Source organism: Acanthopagrus latus, chromosome 16 (genome assembly GCF_904848185.1).
Source record: "Acanthopagrus latus isolate v.2019 chromosome 16, fAcaLat1.1, whole genome shotgun sequence".
Lineage (NCBI taxonomy): Eukaryota > Metazoa > Chordata > Actinopteri > Spariformes > Sparidae > Acanthopagrus > Acanthopagrus latus.
The window spans coordinates 12806633-12821155 of NC_051054.1; the positions used below are offsets into that span (position 1 = coordinate 12806633).

Here is a 14523-nt window from a genome sequence, read left to right on the forward strand (position 1 = left end):
CCAGCCTCCCTGCTGTTGCCTCTCCCCCTGATAAGTGGCCCTAAGCACACACTCAGCCCCTGTGTGTGCACCAGGCCTTAGCCTAATGGAGTGAGATAAAGTGACTGGAGTGCCACTCACCGTGCGCTCCTTAGGACCACTGAATTACTGAGTCACATCTGCATGAAAAGTGACGCTACTGAATTAGTATGTTGGTGTCACGCGTTAAGAATCAGTCATCACTACCTTCATAACATTTAACCAGTTGCATGCCATATTCAAACATTTTCTCCATAATATTATGGATATTCCTCATATTTTAGTTATTTTATAGCATTCTTATCAAGCGGATAGAGGAGTTTATAAACAAGTTTGTGTTCCAGCTTATGACTACTCAGTAATCTTTCTTACATTAATACATGACTACAAAGTACCACTACATGAGGTGTCTCCAGGACCACATTTTCCCATGATGACACACACACACACAGACTCTCAAGGAGAAAGCATTAGCATCAGATGCTGTCACGGCTGGTAAAATGAACGAAATGAAATGAGAGACAAATCTCCCTCTGGACAAATAAATGAATCTTGAATCTCGAGAGGAAGAATGAGCCAGAACTTCCACACTGACAAATCTAGATGTCAGTAAAGCACTGGCATGTATCAGAGTGACTTCTTCGAGCAGAGAACAGAATGCTCCTAAAAGTTAATATTACTAACCCAAAATAGTGACTTTGAACTTTGAACAGAAAATACCCAACTCTCTGTACAGTGGTCGACTGGGTCAGACATCGGAAAAGCAGGTTATAAACTGTTCCAGTAATAAGACAGCATGGCCTCTCCAAAAACATGAAATGAAAGGCCTCTATTAATTCAAGTTCAGGACTTTCCATAAGGACTGCGTACCTTTCCTGGCTTGTGGAAGTATGGAAAACTATGGAGGCCTTATGGATAATCTTTAGACTGAATTAAAAGGGACTTGTTATATAATCAAAGTATCAATCAACTATACTACTCTCCCAGGAGAGGGTCGGCTGAGGCGGTAAGCCAACGGGATCCTCATGTAACTTGTCTTGTGATCAATTTAATATGCAGCTAACAGCCTAAACAACAGCCACACTTACTAAGTAAATGGCATTCGCTTGTTTCCTGACGGTTAGCTTTTACGCTGTTTCAGAAATGCGACAGCATCTGCTCGGTTTATTGACAAACAAACAAATGCGTATGTCTCAGTGGATCTTTGTGCCACTGCAGCCACACATGACAGCTGTAGGGAGTCTTACAAAAACACACACACACGCTGCTTTTCTTCGACACAGGCAGCTGGGGCCGGGGAGAAGGCAGTCAAGTTTAATGAAATATAGCAGCTTAGAGTTCAAAGGCTCCACAGTAGGTCCTGTTAAGGGTAGGCCACGTGATGGAGATGTTTCCAGGAGCTTTTTTGCGCTGGAGTAATTTCTCTCTGTTTCTTCTCCTGTTCTGTTGATGAGGGGGTCGGCGGGAGCCCCGTTGTGCTGGAGCCATTAGCCGTGTTCTCCCAGTGATTCTGCTTTAATCAGATAGATCGACTGGAGCATCTTATTCTCTTTACCTCTTTCTCTTTATTCCACCCCCTCCTGCTTTTTTCTCCTCATGTCACCCAATAGCTCCTCCTGTACCATTCCCACCACAGAAGCGGTTGCTATTCAGCCCACATCAGATGGTGCCGAAGAAAGACCCATTGTCCCGGCTGGTCTTACCGCGCTCTTATCTATTGATTGGAAAGCCGAGAGGAGAAAATAACGGGTATTGATTACCACACTGGGTGAAGTTGCTGGGCAGGACGTCTGGAGGGGTAAGAAAAGACGGCATTCTTCACCCTCCGCTGCCCCGCTGCTGTCAGAACAGCCTCTGCGGCCACTCCACGTATCCAGTCCCCTTTCACCCCTCCTCCCTCCCCTCACCTCACCTCCTTTCTTGAATTGCCAAGGTGGCTCTCCCCCTTCTCCCTTCTCGCTGTTTTATGCCGATTTGTATCTGTGCTTGTGAAATGTATAGCCGGGCGCAGCAGCAGGCCCCGAACAGAAGCTCCGGCCTTTCACACACTCCCCGAGCTGCGGTGTCTGCCTCACCTTTCGCCTTCACCCAGCCCCTTCGGTCTCAAGTAAAGTCACTGGCTCTGGATTTGGTTTCTAGCTTTCATGTTGTTTTTTTGTGCATTTTCTCCTCCCCTCCCATCCCCCCTTGAACTCAACTTACTTTTCCCTTCCATTTTGTTATATTTTTTATTATACAAGTGCTCCTGAGAGTTTTAAGAGATGCATGATGGGAGCTATTTCCCTTGAAGCACAGGCTCCATTAAACTTCCTCTCTTGTGTTTGAGGTTCGTCTGCTTCTTGTACGGTCTACTGAGCTAACACAGTGCTGCTGAGTAGGAGGATGCATTCTCTCGCTTCTATCTGTCTCTTATCCTTATATAAATACTGCATATTGAAGACACATTCACTCAGATCTGTGTTTATCTTAGTAATGAGTCACTTCAGTCTGGCAGTCTGCGAAAGCCTTTTTATGCACAAGAAATTCTTGCAGTTGGCTGGAGATTAAGGACCAAATCCTTTTTATAAGAAGATGTTTACAGTGTTGTTTGAATAACTATATCCTCTATTGGGCCGACAGTGTTGCGTGCATTATCGAGATGTTCTCATTGCGGTTGGTTTAGCTCCAGGTGTTCGCTATTGGAGCGTCTGTCAGCGGCCAAGCCAAACCTTTTATTGACGTGTTTGCAAAATGGCTAGAAAGACCAAAGCACTTTGTATGGGAGCAAAAATGCATGCATACATCATTACAAATCCACAGGTGTTTCGTAAAAGAGAAAAACAAACGAGGAGAGGTGTACCAGCACATCTGAACATTGCTCAAATCTGGCAGCCTTTGTAGTTTTTTTTTCTTTTCTGTGTTCTTCTTTTCCACCATACCTTCCTCCGTGGATGCCTGCGTGTCAGATCAACAGGTCATTAACCCGCTCACAAGGTTTCGTGAAAGTGGCTATATTTAGTCTGAATCACAAGAATGCCCCTTATTGAATGTGCCCCTTTCTCTTAAAATAATCCATCACCAAATTGAGCAAAGAAAAACAGAGCTAATTCTGCGAGTCGCCAGGCCTCCTCCTCCTCCTCTTCCTGCGCTATGAAAGATTCCATTCACACATGGGGCTCGGCTATAATAAGGAGCGCCGTACCAAAGCTGCAATACGGGAAAGCCCATATGGTCATGTGTATCATTTTCCGTGTAGAGAGCAGCTAACAATTCGAACAATTTGAGTAAACACTCAGGAGTTTGACATAAATCTGGCTGATTCCCATTCATCACAGCCTTACATTCGCCGTGAACCATGTATCCTACCACCAGGCAGATAAGAAAATTATTTTCCCTTTTCTCAGTGTTAGATTTTTTTTTTTTTTTTTTACAGAGGACCACTGTGTGGTAGTTTCAAAGCTTTCAACTCCAAGGCTAACCTGTCCTTGAGAAGGAGGAGGCGGAGGAGGAGAGTCCCTGCTGAAGAAATGATGGTGGTCACGCACACAGCACAGATACATTTTAAGTTATTCAGACGATGTCCTTGATTTCAGCACTTCTTCGTGCCTTGTTTTTCAAAAGGACTTCAAAAGGTTGTTTTTTTTTTAACAGCAGAGATGGAGGGAGGAAATCATTTGTTGCACATTCCTCGCAGTTGGAGCACCAGCCAAAGCTTTTTAGTTTATTAAGCCAAAAGCTCAGGAGCTTTTTAATAAGGTTCAAGATCACATAGACCTTTATCACCACTGAAGTAGTAGTTTGGGAAATGCAGTTATTTGATTTTTCCACAGTTGGCTTGATAAGATACCACCCTTATATTCATATGTAAGGCTGCGGGCAGCAGTCGGTTAACTTAGCTTTGCACCAAAGGGGCCAATATGTTGGCTGCTTGTTGGATGGTCATAAAGCTTCTTCTTTACTCTTTGCTCTTTTTTCATTCTTGATATACCACTCTATGCACACAATGAGCTAATGGCCTTTTCTCCTGAAAGGCATTCATACGTTAACACATTGAATCTTGTCTTTTTTAATCTATTCAAACATTATTTTCAAAATATTTGGTTGTGGTTTTTACAGGCTGGAGGTTGGATTTTGTTACCTTTGGACAAAGTTGCTGTCCAGATAACTGTTTCTCCTAGCTTCCAGTCTTTTTGCTAAGCTAAGCTAACCAGCTGCTGGCTGTGGCCTTACGTTTAGCATACACAAATAAGAATAGTATCAATCTTCTCATCTTTCCCTGCTAGAAAGCCACAAATCTTAATTTAAAAATAACCCTCACATGGCCCAAAAAAAGCTTCTTTAAAGAACATGACAGTCTCCTGAACTTAGGGAATCTAGCCAAAGATTCACCACACCACTGAGATAGAGTTATTTGATCGTATAAATGAAAAATTAAATCCAAAATCTAATGAAAACTTTAGTAGTAAGAAGTTTAAAAAGCCACACTTACAGGTGGATTGAATGTGGAATGCTCTGCAAGTTTTTGCAGTACACCTTTGTACACTTCTACGAATGGGAAAGAGCATTCAGTTGTTCCTGTCTTGTTTTATTTTCTTGTGAAGAATATAACTCTTGAGAATTGTCCTTCCAGAAAACCTTTATTTGACAGAAGCAATGTCTATGCTGGGACAGTGTGTTTTGACACTTTCCTTCAGCTGAACCTTTGACATGAATCAGGCCTTGTTTATGTATGTCATTCCCCTCCGTTAATCCAGAAAGAACACATGGTTGAGTGGCTTGCAGGACCATAAGTCAGAGGAGATAACTGAAGCTTATTTGTTCAAGATTTGGCAGAAATGTGTTTATGTTATTTCAGGGCCGTTCAATCATTCGGGATCAACTCGGTCCATGTGAGCTCCTGCAGCACAGAGCCAAGCTGTGACCTGTTTGTGGTCCTGCAGCAGAGTCTGCAGAGTAAGAAACTGAACAGTGAACGCCTCTGTTCTGCCTTTCCTGCTAGCAGAGGAGTGAGATATGTGGGCCAGCTGACAACAGCCAAAAAGACTGCGGTCGCGTTTTCTCCACAGACATAAACAATGACACTTCCAATTTCCTGTGCATGCTGTGGACCAGGGAAGGCCATCCACAGAGAGGAAGGAAAACTCTGAGTGAGCGTATGTGTGTGTGTGTGTGTGTGTGTGTGTGTTTATGCATGGCGGAGAAAGACGTGGAAACAGAGAGGAAGTCATTGGTTTTACGCTCACAAGTTTTTTTCCGCTGAGTTTTGTGGCATTACTTATAAACTTTTAAGTAAGCCCTGTTTTTTTTTTTTTTTTTAGCATCGAGGTCAGCAGCCTCAACAGTCCAGATGTTGTATCTGCAGCTGAGATACATCTGCTTGCAACATGATGGACAAATCAGCCAGATGGAGTTACCTGTGTTGCCCCCCCCCACTGCAGCCCCATCAGTATAATGAACTTCTTGTTTACCATATGTGTGAAATGCACCAAAGGAATGTGACTGTGTGTGTGCTTGAGCGTGTGTGTATGTGTTTGGGAGAGGCCATGTGTACTTACCCTCCCCATTGTTTTTACTGCTACCAGACTGGCCATTTGTTCTGAGGCACAGACTGTGCTCTGTGTACTTTTTGAGGGCTGTTGCAGCAGGTTTTGGTTGCATTTCCTCCCCCCCCCAGCGGTCCCGTTTCTCTCCGGTGTCAAGTCCGCGCAGTAATTTGGGATTTTGTTTAGTCTTGGGTGGGGAGGGGGGTTACTTGGACGCCTGGTGCTGTGCAAGCAGCGGCGCAGGCCCCCTAACACCATCACAGGGTGTTTCGGCCCGCTCCACTTCACCAGATCTGAGGGAGCAGACCTGAGCCAATTAAGAGCGGGGAGAACAGGCTGCTGTCCGTCTCGCTGCGGCCCGCCCCCCTCATCGCTTTGATCTCTTGCACGCTACACAAAACCAGAGCCAGAACACTTTACCCTCTCTGTGCAGGGCATGGACGGCAGGACTTGTCCAATTATTACAATCTGGTTTCAACATTTCTGGGTAATCAGACAAAAAGATGACAAATTACCTCTATCTCATTCCATCTGCCCACATCCGAGCTGGTTTTAGAGCTGTTTTGAGTCAAAGAGCCAGGCTTCAGATATTTTATTTGCTGATTCCAGTACACTTTACTTACCAAAGCAGCCTAATTTGACACTCTAAGAAATGCAAAGGGATTAAAGAAATACGAAAGAAATTGTTGGATATCCTTGTGTTTGTAAATACAAAAACTTAAAATGTTTTAATACATGAGGAGAGCTTCCACTGATTTCTGTATTTCCAAATGTTGGAGACTTGAATGTGTTGTGGTCAAGATCAGCAGTTCCCAAACTCAGGATATGGACTCTTCAAAGGGCCAGCAATATGATTACGAGGGGAGGAAAGGAGAAAAAAATAATTCTTGACTTTGGAAACAGCTGTTGGAAAAGCTATCTCACCTTAAGGTCCATTCAGTAGCTAATCTGGGGTCCTTGATGGAAAAACACAATGTTCATTAGCAGATGGAGTTTTCCGGATGTCATGAAAAATTTAAGTAGTTATTTAAATGAATTTCTATTTCTATAAGTGCTTTAAGGACAAAGCTTAAGGAAAGCTGCTGAATGGGGTTTGTTGTTGCTGTTTGTCACATATTTCTGCTGCAAAGTATATTTATATTTTGCTAGACTCTTTTTCTACTTGTGAATTTTTGTCAGAAGTTTTGTTTGGTCACAATTGGAGCAGGAATGCAATATAAGTAATTCATTTTATTCATTTGCAAAACCATATTAAGGTTTTAAAAAAAATGTATTTCACAGAATTTCCCTTTACTGTGTTTGTCTGTCCTCAGGACCTCCACGGGTGTCTGAGAAGGTTGTTCACAGACAGTCCGCCCGGCTCGGGAGTGCCATTAAGCTGCCGTGTCCAGTAGAAGGAGACCCTCCACCCCTCATTATGTGGACCAAAGATGGGCGCAACATCCACAGCGGCTGGATCCGTTTCCGTATCCTCCGCGTGGGCCTGAAGATCAAGGAGGTGGAGGCGGACGACACGGGTACCTACATCTGTAAAGCCACCAACGGCTTTGGTAGCGTTAACATCAACTACACCCTCATCGTCATCGGTGAGTGGAGACGAAGTTTGTCTGTGTCGCATTAGATAGTTTGTATAACCTGTTGCTTTTTGCAGGTTTGTGAGATTAGATCATGGAGGACCGTAAAGCGTGTCACTCTTGTTAAAGCTCAACCGAGCATCTTTAAAACATGAAGTCACCTGTCTGCTAACTAAAACCAGAGACCGTGGCAGTGAGTCAGTCTCCTGATTTGTGCGATCGGAGTCTATCATCTTCCTCTGTGGTGTTTCAGAGCCTTGTTCGTAACACTTTCCTGTAGTCAAAAACCTCACTGCAGTTCAAATGTTAAAAGACAGCATCACTCACAGAGGTCGAGGTCTAAAACAAGTGGATTTGTGGAGGTTTAGTGGTTGATCCTCTCATCTATTGTATGTGTTACAGCCCCTACCTCTCCCTGCCCAAAGTCAACAGCGGCGTGGGATATTGTTTCATACCCCTTCATCCTCTGCGACTCAATTGGATCTCAAGCTCTTCCTTTTCCTTAGGCTACACTCTGTGGAGGCAGGAGGTCTGCAGCTCCGCAATAAGAAACACATTCAGTGTAATAGTGCTGGGTTGTCTTCGGACGCTCGCACAGCTCTTGAATGGGAGCCTGGAGGATTAAGCACCGTCTGACCGGGCGTGTTACTCTGTGCGTGTGCATACAGTGCATTTTCTCTGTGCAAGAGCCGAGCATGATGAATGAGCGGAGTGGAGCGTGAAGGCTGTGTTTAGTCTAATTACTCTAAGATGCCTAATTAGGGCCAGAGTCAGAGTCGCCCAGAGGCTGCAGCTTCATCGTCAGCCTGGTCTTCTGAGAGCCGGCCTTCAGGAGAAGAGCCATAATCAGGCAGATGTGGAAAATACAGAGCGCTTCAGAAAACGGTGCTTTTTGTTGTAAATCACTCGCTGGAGTTGGGAATAGATGGGACCAAAGTTTATTTTAGGGTGCCCCTCAATGTGATGTTGCCGGCGAGTTCAAAGAGAGGGTGTCTGCTGATTGTGCCAAAATGAAAGGTTGGAGATGGAGGCAGCGAGCCAGCTTTAATGTCAAGGCTCATGTTACCGTCGTGTTATATAGTATCAAAGTCAGACGTGGTTGTCTGTGTCTGCATTGCACTAAAAGGGCATTCTGAGTTTAACAACATACGTACACACTGAACACTTCTTTGTAGAATAAAATTAGAATCAATCATGTGATGAATAACAAGAACCATGTCATTTTTGGTTTGTTTCAAAGCTCAGTTGATTGGATACTATGACAATCCTCGGCGTGTGTCAAGTTAAATAATCATAATCTATCCACCTGACTACGGCAGAAATGCTGACAGACGAACGAGGGATTTATATTTTTATTCACGTTTACAATTACAAGTGACACAGTAAAATGAGTAGAATGTTGATTTCTCTGGAATTAAACATTGTTCAAAACAACTCAACCAAATATATAACCAAGATCTAGTTGCTTTTGGACATTTTAACGCAGAAATGGTACTGATTTTTAAATGCTGTTACAAAAGACGATCTGGAAATATATTAATACAAATTAAAAAGGCAACCTTTTCAGAAAAAACGTTTCCATGCACCTGCTGGTGAAAATGAACCGATAAAACATTTGAAATAACTGAAACTGGAGTTGCAGTTTAAGTTTCATTTCACTGAAAAAAAGTTGAAATGCTTCCTTGACTCCCAGTTATTTAAAATTATTACATCTTATTCTTTAAATACAATCTCTGTAGTAGAGCCAAATACTTGACATGCATGTGGAATTTATTTCTGCTTTTAGATATTGAGTTAATGCTTGGAGATATGATGATTTTGATAAACTGAAGCCAGCCCACACACAAGCGCGCGCACACACACACACACACACACGTTAGCCAGTTCATCTTAGTGACAGATAACAACTTTTTTCCCTGCGGTGTGTTCATGTGACAGATAGTTTGTCTGCTTTGGCTTCTGCTGCAGCGTGAGTGAGTGAGAATGAAGACTTCAGCGAAAACAGTTTGAGAGCCGGCAGGGAGATCAGTTCAACCTGACTGCGTACGCTGCTCTACTCGCACTCGGTGATTACGTTAGGAAAAAATACCTTTGGAAGTTAAATCATAAGTCTTTCTTGGAAGCAGATTTCCCTGAGATTTTTATCAGCCCTGTTTTTGCCCTTTTTGGAGTTACCTAGAGACTTTCTGGCCTGACTCTTAATCCTGATCTGTTTCGTTCCATTTCCTACTTGTCCTCTGGTGGTGGTGAGTTCGTGACGGACCGACTTGAGATACTGAAATCTGCATCTCACAAGAACCCCCTTTCCCTCCCTCCTCTCTCTGTGTTCTTGTCCATCATCCCATTAGGCGCTGGCAGGCCATCACCACAGCGTTTGTTTTTATAGGTAATTGTTCCAGCAGAGCTACGTTGCATTCTGGGTGCCTTTTTTATGCCACAGAGATTAGGGGGCCTCATTGTCAAAATACGTCCAGGATTGAAGTCATCTTAATTCAGCCAAATAGTCTGCAATTACCATGAGCAACACTTTCCATTAACGTTGAATCGCCTAATTGTTCCCTATTTTAATTTAGTTGCGTGCAGCTAACTGCAGTGACCTGCAGGGAGGCCCATTATGTTGCTCAGAGAGATCAGAGGGGAGATTATTTATTTGAGATGCTGTAAATGAGGGGTAGCTCCCAGCATAGCTGCACATACAGTATCCATCATGTCAGTTTATTATTTTTACTGGATCACAGAGGGGGAAAAAGCAAGAGAAGCAACTGCAGTCGGTTATAGTGCCGGTCAGGGGAGAAGGGTCGACAAAATCCTGGCAGCTGTTCAAGTTCAAGGCCCAGCGTGGAGAGTATAACATTTTAAACATCGCCTGGGACCCAGCAGAGAAGTCGAGCAGAAGAGAGATGGTAAGAAGAAGAGACAGCATAGAGACGTGGGGTGAGATTGGAGGTGAGAGAGTGAGGGGTTTTGCAGGGTGATGTAAGGGAGGGGGGGGGTCACTGCGGCTGGAGAGATCCTCCCATCTGCCAGCGGACAGCCTGTCCTCCCCTGAGCTATCTGAAGAATCTGGTCAGTCAGTGCAACATGGCGCCTCCTCAATCCCTCCAGCTGGCTGTTTGGGCCCTGTTTGGGGTGGTCTCTTGACAACTGGCCCCCATCACCTCCCAGCACCCCCACCAGGATAGACCCATGCATAAAGCGACCCTCTCTGTCCTCAGCTGCTCAGGCTACAGCAGGCTTCATATCAGCATTAACATGGGATTTTCATATTAACATTTACAGGATTTTGTTTTAATGCTTATGTCTGCACTGATAATATATTACTGGGCTGGCAGCGCTCATTATGTGTACATGGAGAAATTGGCTCTCGCGGCGCATTTTTCAATTTCGCTCTTCTCTGGAGACGTTGTCGGGCCAACTGTTGGATAAACTGCCCCGTGTGTGGCTGATCACATGTGGTAGCTGTTTTGAGATTTCCAGAGTGTGATGCAAGGCCACTGCGCACAACTTTCCCTGGACATTACAGTGTCCCCAACAACATCTGGAGCTCGTTGTGACCTCAAATTATCAGGCCCTTTTCCTGTGATTCAGCTGGCACAGGAGGCCAGGGGAGAGAGTGTGTAGTGACCTGTTTCCTGTGGCTTGTATTTGTGAATGAAGTGGGAGGGTAATGGCATCAGACCCTAAACACTGTAGCAGACCATGAATGGATTTAAGTTGTTTGGAAGGAAGGCTGATTGCATTTTAAACAACGTTATACTCTCTTGGAGCATTCACTTGCTCTTGAATCATGACCCTTGTGATCGAATTTCCGTTTGCATAACAATCCTTTTGATTTCCTACTCTACAGTACGTAAAGTATACGGACTCTTGTTTGATCACTGATTCTATAATAAGTTGCAGCTTTTACTTACGTCCCAGTGCAGAGGAACAGGCCTCTCGTGCATTTACAGGCCTTGATTCTTTTTATTTTTCAATCTCCAAGAAATAACAATCATATGGCAGCCATACCTCACCCACGTCTGCAGTTTAGTGAGCCAACATTGTGTAAAGACAATAGTGGCAAGGGATAGCTTCAACAGGACAGACATATAAAGGGCGCCATTGTTCCCCTAGAATCGCCAAAAAGTAGAGAGGAAATAGATTGAGGGGAAAAAAAAAAAGAGTCAAAAAGAAAACCCCGGCAGTGTGGGACCATGTTCTGTTTGGATTGGGAGGTTCAGGAACCGGGAGGAATGCAGAGAGCCCAAGTGAGCAACAGAGAAATATTTCTTCCAGTGGAGGCTGTTTTTTAAAGGAATGGGTTATTATAGTTGGCCAGTTAAACCCCTTCAAATAGCCATGACATCATGGCTGGGCTTGGTGCTGCAGGGGACAAACAAAGGAGGGTTTGTACCCAGAGAACCCTGGAGAGCTTTGAGGGTTTCGGGGGGACTCGGAGGGAGGCAGAACGAGGGGGTTAGAAGTCACATCTGGACTCTTTACCTGACCCAATCAAACCCTGCGAGGGAATCAAGTGTGCCAAACTGCATCTAGAAAAATCCAACTTGAGGCTGCGCTGAACTTGAAATCAAGGAGAGGTATGAAAGGTAGAGAACTGGCCGGTAGTGTTTCCATTTTGTATTGTTATCAAAACACAGAGTGAACTCAGCCTCCACGTAGGGATACTGTGTCCACTCCCTTGACATATCGTTGGTGAGTTTGTTAGAAATATCGAGAATGACTTACCATGTCTAATGTGAAGTGACACCTCAGCAGTATCGTATAAAATCATTTCACAGCAGCCGCTCTTCAATAATCATCTCCTCCTGCACAGAGTGGCAGATACTGGCGAGGAACCCGATCCGCTCTGTTAATTCATCATTGCTTAACTCGAAAAGTCGATACGCATCACAAACCGTCGATTAGGTTTCACTCATTATATTCTCTCTAAGCCCTGTCTTAGCTCCACTGCATGATGTCAGCCAATGACATAAACTCCACAGCTGTCTCCTGGAACTGGGCTTATGAAAACTTATCATATTACTTCCAAATGCTGCAGAGTGTGACCTGAGCATGCACCCCCGCTCAGAGGAGCCTATCTATAAATGCTAAATTTACTCAGATAGAGCCAGGAACACTTTACTGTGTCTGTTTGGTGCTGGGTCGCTGCCATAAAAGCGCTGACGGCGACACAGTCTGCAATTAAAAATGAGATTCTGGCAGTTAATACCTTCTTTAAAAATGGAATATACCTGTAATATTTTAGCGAATACTGCTCTTTATTTTGCCAAACACAGCAAAAAGCACGTTTAGCTTATTTTTCTTTACAAACTGGGACGAAGTTGGAAATAGCTTAATCATTTTAATAATTATTTAATTTTAATTGTAATAATTTTTAATTTAATTGTAATAATTTCACCAACTAATCTTCATCTAAGGTCCATATAGCAGCGTTTTCTAGAGCTTGTAATGGAGGTCAAAGCTCCGGGAAAAGCTAAAAAGTTTCATATCTTGCCTTAAAGTTGTGGAAAGTGAATTTTTAAAAAATGGCATCATCAATTCAAATGGCCTCACATCTCTGTAAAAGCGAATCTATAGTTTAATCACCTCATGTAACCTGTGACATCATCTGCTCTTACAACTTTTAGATCATGCACTACAATTGTTTTTTTTAATTTTCTGTTTTATCAATTCTGTTCTACAAGATGTTTTCATCTTCAGTTCAAAAGGACAAACACAATGCTGTTTCATTTGGTCGTCACCTGATGATTGAATAACTGTTGTTGTCGCTGTGTTAACAGATGACTCAGGTTCTGATAAATCTGCACCCGGGGCAGCTGGCGGAGCAGAGTCTGACCTGGGCACTGATGGCTTGTCAGAAAAATTTGGTAAGAGCTCTGTTGGCATGCTAACAACGATGCAGTAGTAAATTAAAGGATAACAAGAGTGGTTCTGCATGTTCTACAAATCACATGTACTTTTGATTTCAGATTTTTGGATGCATTACTTTTTCCAAGCTTTTATCTCTTCATGCTATAAAACTCTATTAGTCGACTCATAAAACTTCCTCTGTCATGTCATGTCTGCATTTAAGGGAACAATTCACCCAAAATTGAAAACTCAGTCATTATCTACTAACCATCCATGCCGATGGAAAGTCGGGTCAAGTTTCGTAGTCTACAAAACATTTCTGAGGCAGCAGACAGCAAAACAGCACTGCAGCATTCTGCTAAACATCTGAAGCAAAACAACCCCCCAAAAAAGAAACACCGTAAAATGGTTGCCTAGTGATGCAGTTTAATGCAGATTTGACTGTGATGAATTAGATTACTGGAACAAGTTTCTATTCAACACAAATCAATGGGAGTCTGGAACAGAAAGAAAAAGAAAAACATGTGGAATCTCTAAATCATCCCAGCAAGCCTGTAATAAAAGTCAGCAAAAATGTATAGAGTGTATATGAATTTGCAAAAACAGTGGTACGGTCCTTTTTAAATAAGGCTGAATTGTCAGCTCACGTCATGTATCCTCTCCTCAGTTACTGAATGTTTCCTCTTGTTTCCCCAACAGTGCGTCCCTGCTTCACTCAGCCTGCTAAGATGAGAAATAGGGTGATAGCTCGTCCTGAGGGCAGCTCACTGCGGCTCAAGTGCATGGCCAGTGGAAATCCTCGACCGGACATCGTGTGGCTGAAGGATGACAGGCCGCTGACGGAGCAGGAGGTCGGCGAGGGCCGGCAGAAGAAGTGGACTTTGAGTCTCAGGAACCTGACGCCCGAGCAGAGCGGCAGATACACCTGCAGGGTCTCCAATCGGGCCGGGGAAATCAACGCGACGTATAAGGTCGATGTCGTACGTGAGTATCCCACAGAGAGGCTGAGCTGCACGCATACCGAATGTACTCACCTGGAAATATGAATGCTAACAGATGAGGAATGTGAATCTTTGCTTTGGGAAGTAGCATAGGAATAACTGTAACCTTTACAAAAAAACCTTCCCTCTGATCTACCTGCTCCTGACGTCTGATCACGATCAGCAGGTCTTACTCATATCCTCGCTGCATGGATGAATGTGCTTGTGTAGTCATGTATATGAGAAGCATATTGAGGAAGCAGACTTGAGAGTGAGGGCTTGTGCCCTGGTGTTTGTACAGGGGGAGAGAGACAGAGAGAGAGAGGGAGAGAAGCTGTTTAACTCAGAGACCCTCCACCCAATCTGGAGCTGATTAAAGCCCAGCTGTCTGCCAGACCCCCGCCCCCCCCCCCCCCAACCCTCCCATGAGAAATGTGTGCTGTACAACCAGGAGCAAAGAAAGAGAGGAAACTAATCACACATACTTCTAGTGTTACATGTGGTATTCCTCCCTCTCTGTCAATTATAAGTTCTAAGCCCGAGGCTAATAACGGTATGGACAACTAAGACCTCTTCTAT

At 43.9% G+C, this 14523-nt stretch overlaps 1 protein-coding gene across 1 annotated transcript in view; it reads left to right on the top strand.

Moving 5' to 3' along the window:
• The window catches only part of LOC119004786 (fibroblast growth factor receptor-like 1), a 28656-nt gene that overhangs the window by 10682 nt on the left and 3451 nt on the right, over positions 1 to 14523 (top strand). The window contains exons 3-5 of the mRNA XM_037071992.1: positions 6854 to 7126; positions 12895 to 12981; positions 13664 to 13948. Of these exons, the coding sequence (XP_036927887.1) occupies positions 6854 to 7126; positions 12895 to 12981; positions 13664 to 13948 (645 nt within the window). The remainder of the gene's footprint in view (positions 1 to 6853; positions 7127 to 12894; positions 12982 to 13663; positions 13949 to 14523) is intronic.